Raw genomic sequence first — 8037 nt, forward strand, 5'->3', positions numbered from 1 at the left:
GACAAAACAATGTCGTCTGGCGGGACCCAGGGGAAGAGCCTTCTCTGTGGCGGCCCCGACCCTCTGGAACCAACTCTCCTCCGGAGATTAGGATTACCCCCACCCTCCTTGCCTTTCGCAAACTCCTTAAAACCCACCTCTGTCATCAGGCATGGGGAAATGATTCCCCCGGGCCGTTTCCGCTTTACGTATGGTTTGTATGAGATGTATGATTGTTTTTACATTAAGGGTTTTAAATTGTTTTTAACTATTGGATTTGTACCGTGTTTTGTGTTGTGAGCTGCCCCGAGTCTTCGGAGAGGGGCGGCATACAAATCTAATAAATGAATGAATGAATGAATGAATAAATAAAATAAATAAAATAAATAAAATAAATAAAATAAATAAATTAATAACATAAATAAATAAATAAATAAATAGAATTACATAATATATTTTGCATGGTCAGTAATAATAAATAGATAGGGAAATTGTATCTCTTTGAGGCGAGGAGAGACCAGGCACCCTAACCCTAACCCTTGAGGTGAGTGGTGTCAAGTGAGCCACCTTTAAGCCAGTCACATGAATCTTAAGCCACCCCCGGTCATATGATCATCAAGCCACTCCCACCTAGTCACATGGCCAGCAAGCCCCGCCCACAAAATAAGCCACGTCCACAGAGTGATAGTAAAAAAATTTGCAACCCTTCATGATCTTCTCTTACAGCTGCTACTGAGCTTCTTTCTGCCTCTTAACCTCTTCTCCAATTGTCTCCTTTAAAGATTCGGAAGAATCGCAAAAAATACAAGGCCGAAGAGGAGAAGTGGAAGCGAAGGCAGAGCGTTCTCCGTCGCGGGGTAACCGGTCGCCGTTCTGCGTACGCCTTCTCCCATCAGCGAGGTTACGCTGATCTCATCGCTTCTGGACGCATCATACGTCGAAGGCGAGCCTCCCTAACGGCAATCCTGGGCAACAACTTGGCCGAAATTAGGCGAGCTGAAGAAAACAGTTGATGACTCCCGTAATACCACAGAGAGCAGAGAAAGGATAGCACCAAAAGTTTATTTTTTCTACAAAGGACGACAGAGTCTTTTCGTCTTTTGCAAAACGTGTGCAAGATTACGAAGGGAGTCTAAATATTTTTTTCTTTCCCAATTCCTTTGTTTGGGACTAAAATTGGACAGACCGAAGGTCTGAGTGTTTTTAATTCTCCGTCCTTGCATAAACATTGCTTCTATGTGGAACTGAAGGATATCCTGGTGCCTTGGACAACAAAACCCAACGATTTTAGGGTGTTTTTATTTTGATAACCTTATGCCTTGGATTTCAAGCCCAACAATTTAAAGGTGTTTTTAAACAGTAGTGATTTATTTTTTTAAAAAAAGATTTTTTTACACCTCAGCACCAAAGACGAACCACTCCACGGCAACACAATTCTGAATGCCATTTTATTCCGTTTATTTATTCTACCATGATATCATTCTTCTTTGGCGGCCTAAGAATGATTTCCCCCCCAGCTAGCTGTGCATTTGTAAGCTTTTAGAGCATAATGCACTATCCAGCAAAGTTGTACTGGTTGATTGGAGTTGCATGCTCTTAGTAATGTTCAGACATTTGGGCAGAGAAAGCCCAACAGCGTTCAAGCTTGTAATAAAAAATGTCTTCACCAGAGGTTCTTTGAGGAGAACAATAGCTTGTGATATATTTCCAGGAAAACAATAGCTTGTTATATATTTTCACTTTGGGCATTGTGGGGGTCTCCCCTCTTTAAATGAGTAGCAGCTTTGTAGCAGCAAGAATCAATGTGGCCTTCCGGTAATATATTTTATACCCAGCCTTTTCACCTTTACTCCAAATCTTACTGTGTTATTTGTATTGGTTTGAGAAATAAGACAGAGTCAATCAGTGGAGAATTTTCTCTAGGATATGTTGATTGGGTTGTTCTTGGTCAAGGGAAATAGCCGTCTCGCCATTAAACAACTGGAGGCGATTTTTATATAGCACTGCCTTTTTATGTTGGAATGATTTGTGTGAATATCTGAGGAGTATCATGCTTGAAGATGACAATGCCAATTTTACTTGCTTATGTGGCAAAAGAGATGTGAGATGTATCCCACATCAAAACATTGTCCCCGTGTTATAGACCTGTGAAATTTTTGAAAGAAAGAGCATAATGCACTATTGAACAAAAGTTATACTGATCAATCAGGGCTGTATGATTTTAATAATGTTTGGACATTTGGGCAGAGAAAGTTCAACAGAGTTTATGTTCACGTAATTCAAAGCATCTTCACAAGGGGAGGAGTGATACGTCTTGTTCGTGGGAATGAAAAGCACGGTTTGAAGCACTAACGAGCAAGAGAATAATTTGCATTTTTGATGAACTTATTACATGATTTTTTTTTAATAGTAAAAAGAGGACAATGTTCTTTTTAAAACATGCATCCATCTACACATTTCAATGTGTTGGGACTTAAAAAATGGTTTACATTTCAATACTCTCAGCGTGCACCAAATGTTCCTGTTTCAATATACACAACAATTCCTCACATTTGTGTAGGTGGATGAACAGAGCTCATCTCTAAGGAACATGGAACCTGGTACACTCCTTCATTATTATTACTATTGAATGTTGAAAAGTTTACAGCTTTTTGGTAAACAACAGCAGATATTACTTTGATTCAAAAATTGATTTTTCTATTCAGAAATGAGGACGAGGTTAGTCTTTATCTTTCAGACTTCTAATCTAAGTGCAATATTTGCAACTTTTAATACATTGATTGTACGCAAGTATCTCAATTATGAAATGTAAATATTTTATTTCTTAAAGCATTATGTATATATAAGTAAAGTGCCTTTGAATGTTTTTATCTGGTGTGAAAAAAGATTTTTTTATTGCTTTGAATGTTTTTATTAAAGTGTCCTTGGTATTATGTGCACACAAATAACATTTGCTGATTCTTATAAAATTGGGGGTGGTAAAAGAGGAATCATCCACATTACCTGTTCTCTTACTTCAGATCGTGCAGAATGCGTCCGCGAGAACCATCGTGGGGCTTCCTAGATTCGCCCACGTTTCTGCAACACTCCGTGGTCTGCACTGGCTGCCAATCGGTTTCCGGTCACAATTCCAAGTGTTGGTAATGACCTTTAAAGCCCTACATGGCATTGGGCCAGAATACATCCAGAACCGCCTTCTACCACACGAATCCCAGCGGTCGATAAGGTCCCACAGAGTTGGCCTTCTCCGGGTCCCGTCGATCAAACAATGTCGTTTGGCGGGCCCCAGGGGAAGAGCCTTCTCTGTGGCGGCCCCAGCCCTCTGGAATCAACTCCCCCCAGAGATTAGAATGGCCCCCACCCTCATTGTCTTTTGCAAATTACTCAAGACCCACCTTTGTTGCCAGGCATGGGGGAGTTAGGATATTCCTTCCCCTAGGCCATTACAAGTTATGCATGGTATGTTTGTTTGTGTGTATGTTTGGTTTTTATAATAAGGGTTTTTAGTTGTTTTATTAAATTGGATTGTTACATGTTGTTTTTTATCATTGTTGTTAGCCACCCCAAGTCTGCGGAGAGGGGCGGCATACAAATCCAATAAATAATAATAAATAACAATAATACTTCAAATGGAAGAGGAAGAAATTATCTTCCACTCGAACCAACAATCAAGAAAATTCTCATTCTACACAAATGGCTGTCCAATCTCTTTCTTAAACCTTTCATGGTGGAGTACCCACAATTTCTGGAGGCAAGCCATTGCACTGATTAATTGTTCTCACTATCAGAGAAATAATTCTAGGTTAGATCTCTCTTTGATAATTTCCAACCCTTACTTATCTTGCCCTCAGGTGCTTTGGAGAAAAGGCTGGCCTCCTCTTCAATAGCCCCCACAAAAAGACATTTTGTGCCCATTAAGGAAGGCTGGGCCAGCCTAACTACATTACCAAACAAAGGACCTTCAGCTCAGCAGTGAAATCTACCTACTGTTCTGTCGAGCTCTCTGGTAGAATCCTACCGAAAATGCACAGATACAATTTCAGACACACACACAAACGTTTGAAAATTCAAAACAATGTTCTTTATACCGAAAATGCAAATAAACGAAGCACTCTTTTTGTATAGCAAAGAGCACTCATCTCCAAACAAACTGGTAATTTGTACAAGTCCCTTATCAGTTCTGTGATACTTAACTTGCAGCTGTGAGGTAATTCACAGTCTTTCTTTCACAAAGTGAAACACACTTTGCCCTGGTTTAGTTTCAAAGCGGGGAAAAATCAGCACACAAAGGTCAAAGTCAGCAAAGCAGGCACAAAACACAACAATCAGATAATCCTCCACAATGGCCAAACCCACAGGCTGCTATTTATAGCAGCCTCACTAATTACCACAGCCCCACCCAACCACAGGTGGCCTCATTTTCTTTGATAATAATCTCTCAGTTGTTGCTTCCTATGCATCGCTCTCCGCATGCGTGGCTCTATCATTAACTCTTGTTCCAAATCCAAGGAGGAGCTAGATAATTGATCTTCTGAGCTGTCTGCCACACTCTCCTCCTCCCTGTCACTCATGTCTTCTTGGTCAGAGGAGCCTTCATCATCAGATTCCACCGGGAGCAAAACAGGCCTGCAGCATGTGGATGTCTCCCCCACATCCACAGTCCTTGGGGCAGGAGCTGGGCCAGAGCTAACCACAACACCTACCTTTGCACATTAAAAGTTAAAAACAAGAAAATGGTGATGTCTGTGGGTTGGCAGAGCCTCTCACTGCCAACACTAGCAGAACACCAAACTGGGCTGAACCAGTAGCATTTCACCTGTTTTAGCTCCAGGATCAGGGGATTAAGAACAGAACATGATCCTTCAGCACATACCGTATTTTTCAGAGTATAAGAGGATGGAAATGTCAGTGCGTCTTATTTTCCAAACACAGCCATTTTTGCCCCAAAGTCCGTCCCCACCCCACCTGCAGAGAGCTCTTGGGTGCTGGGGGATGGCAAAAATGCCCACATTTTTGTGAAAAATGGGCCATTTTTCACCTGTTTCTTCACAAAAATGGGGTGGGCAAAGGGTGCTGGGAGCCTGCACAGAGCTTCAGGTGAGTGGGGGAAGGCAGAATTGCCTCCATTTTTGTGAAAAGACGGGCGAAAAACGGCCCATTTTTCACAGAAATGGGAAATTCTGGGAGTTGAAGACCACTAGTCTTAAAGCTGTCAAGTTTGAAGTTTGTAAAAAGTGTACATGGTTGTAAAAAGTATTCTGCTACACTGGTATTTTATTAAATTATATATTGCTACACCATTTGGTTCAGAATACTTTTTTCTTTGTTTTCCAACTCTAAAATCGAAGTGCGTCTTACACTCTGAAAAATATGGCAATAGGACTAATCCACTGCCATTTAGCAGAAGACATAGAGCTCCCAACACTGCACAATCTCCTTAGGGCAGTGATGGCGAACCTTTTTTCCTTCGGGTGCCGAAAAAGCTTGCGCACATGCTATCGCATATGCGTGAGTGCCCACACCCATCATTCAATACCTGGGGAGGGCAAAAACAGCTTCCCCTGCCGCCTGGAGGTCCTCTGGAGGCCAGAAATGGCCTGTTTTCCAACTTCTGGTGGGCCCAGTAGGTTTGTGTTTCGCCTTCCCCTGGAACCAGGAAAAGGTAAAAACACCCATCCCCATCCTCCCAAAAGTTCCCTGGAAGCCAAAACTGCCCTCCCAGAGCCTCTCTGCAAGCTAAAAATCAGGTGGCTGGCACATACATACACGTTGGAGCTGATCTAGGGCAACGCCTCATGTGCCAGCAAATATGGCTCCGCGTGCCACCTGTGGCACCCGTGTCATAGATTCGCCATCACTCCCTTAGGGTATTTCAGTCATTGCATTATCTCAGAGCAGTCCAACTTCAATCAAACCAGGGAGCTACTGATACAGTTCTACAGAAGAATCATTGAGTCTGTCATCTGTACCTCTATAACTGTCTGGTTTGGTTCTGCAACCTAACAAGACCGACACAGACTTCAGAGGAGAATCAGAACTGCAGGAAAAACAATGGCTGCCAACCTGCCTTCCATTGAGGACCTGTATACTGCACGAGTCAAAAAGAGGGTGGTGAAAACATTTACTGACCCATCACATCCTGAGCATAAACTGTTTCAACTCCTACTCTCAAAACCTCACTACAGAGCACTGCACACCAAGACAACGAGACACAAGAAGAGTTTTTCCTGAACGCCATCACTCTGCTGAACAAATACTGTAATTCCCTCAACACTGTCAAACCATTTACTAAGTCTGCACTTCTATTACTACTAGTTTTTTTCTCATCATTCCTATCACCCATTTCCTCCCACTTAGGCCTGTATGACTGTAACTTGTTGCTTGTATCCTTAAGATTTTTATTAATACTGTATTGTGATTGGACACACAAGGAATTTGTCTTTTGTGCATATGCTCTCAGTGTACATAAAAGAAAAAGATACATTTGTCAAGAATCATGAGGTACAACACTTAATGATTGTCATAGGAGTCAAATAAGCAATGGGGAAACAATATTAATAAAATCTTAAGGATACAAACAAGTTAACAAGTTAACAGTCATAAGTGGGAGGAAATGGGTGATATGATTATGAGGAAAAAAACTAGTAGTAATAGTAGTGCAGACTTAGTAAATAGTTTGACAGTGTTGAGGGGATTATTTGTTTAGCAGTGATGGCATTTGGGAAAAACTGTTCTTGTGTCTCGTTTGTGTGTGCAGGTTTTGAGAGTAGGAGTTGAAACAGTTTATGTCCAGGATGCGAGGGGTCAGTAAATGTTTTCCCCACCCTTTTTTTGACTCGTGCAGTATAGATGTCCTCAATGGAAGGCAGGTTGGCAGCAATTGTTTTTTCTGCAGTTCTGATTATCCTCTGAAGTCTGTGTCGGTCCTGTTGGGTTGCAGCACCAAACCAGACAGTTATAGAGGTGCAGATGACAGACTCAATGATTCCTCTGTAGAACTGTATTAGTAGTTCCTTGGGCAGTTTGAGCTTCCTGAGTTGGTGCAGAAAGAATATTCCTTGTTGTTACACCCATTTATCCAGGCTCATCCATTTATACAGTATTATATCCCTTTATATTCTGACCATTTACTATTTATATCGCCTTTCGTAAGTGTCTTAAGACTCATTTATGTTGCCAGGCATGGGCCGATTAGACCTTAGCCCCTGGCCAACAAATAATTGTATGGTTGCTGTACGAATGGTTGTGACTTATTTTAATATAACCAGGGATTTTAGGTAGTTATGTAATTTTAATTTAATTGGATTTAATCTTATTGCAACCCTTTTTTATATGTTGTAAGCCGCCCCAAGTCTTCGAAGAGGGGCGGCATAGAAATGCAATTAATAAATAAAATAAATAAAATAAATAAAATAAATAAAATAAATAAAATAAATAAAATAAATAAAATAAATAAAATAAATAAAATAAATAAAATAAATAAAATAAATAAAATAAATAAAATAAATAAAATAAATAAAATAAATAAAATAAATAAAATAAATAAATAAAATAATATCCCAGATCATATACACTGCTCAAAAATAAATAAATAAAGGGAACAGTTAAACCACAGAATATAACTCCAAGTAAATCAAACTTCTGTGAAATCAAACTGTCCCCTTAGGAAGCAACACTGATTGACAATCCATTTCACATGCTGTTGTGCACATTCAACTTTGTACAGAACAAAGTATTCAATGAGAATATTTTATTCATTCAGATCTTAGGATGGGTTCTTTGAGTGTTTATTTTCTTTTTTTGAGCAGTATAGTTCTGTTTCCTCTTCATTAAGTGCTTTGGTGAGCCTATCCATTTCCACACCTTTGCAGACAGCTGGTCCTTTGCATCCTAGAACGGGGTAGGCAAAGGTGGCTCTTCTACGACTTGTGGACTTCAACTCCCAGAATTCCTGATCCAATCATGCTAGCTGAGGAATTCTGGGAGTTGAAGTCCAAATACCTTCAAGTTGCCAAGGTTGGGAAACACTACCATAGAGGGTCGTTGACCTCCCGCTAT

At 40.5% G+C, this 8037-nt stretch overlaps 1 protein-coding gene across 4 annotated transcripts in view; it reads left to right on the forward strand.

Moving 5' to 3' along the window:
* Positions 1-2924, forward strand: part of ATP8B1 (ATPase phospholipid transporting 8B1) — a 134354-nt gene extending 131430 nt beyond the window's left edge. For all 4 annotated transcript variants that reach the window (XM_070743503.1, XM_070743502.1, XM_070743504.1 and 1 more), the window contains one exon: positions 762-2924. In XM_070743503.1, coding sequence (XP_070599604.1) covers positions 762-992 — 231 coding nt within the window. In that variant the 3' untranslated portion in view covers positions 993-2924. The remainder of the gene's footprint in view (positions 1-761) is intronic.
* The last annotated feature ends 5113 nt before the right edge of the window (positions 2925-8037 follow it).

The sequence above is a fragment of the Erythrolamprus reginae genome, chromosome 2 (assembly GCF_031021105.1).
Source record: "Erythrolamprus reginae isolate rEryReg1 chromosome 2, rEryReg1.hap1, whole genome shotgun sequence".
Classification (NCBI taxonomy): Eukaryota; Metazoa; Chordata; class Lepidosauria; order Squamata; family Dipsadidae; genus Erythrolamprus; species Erythrolamprus reginae.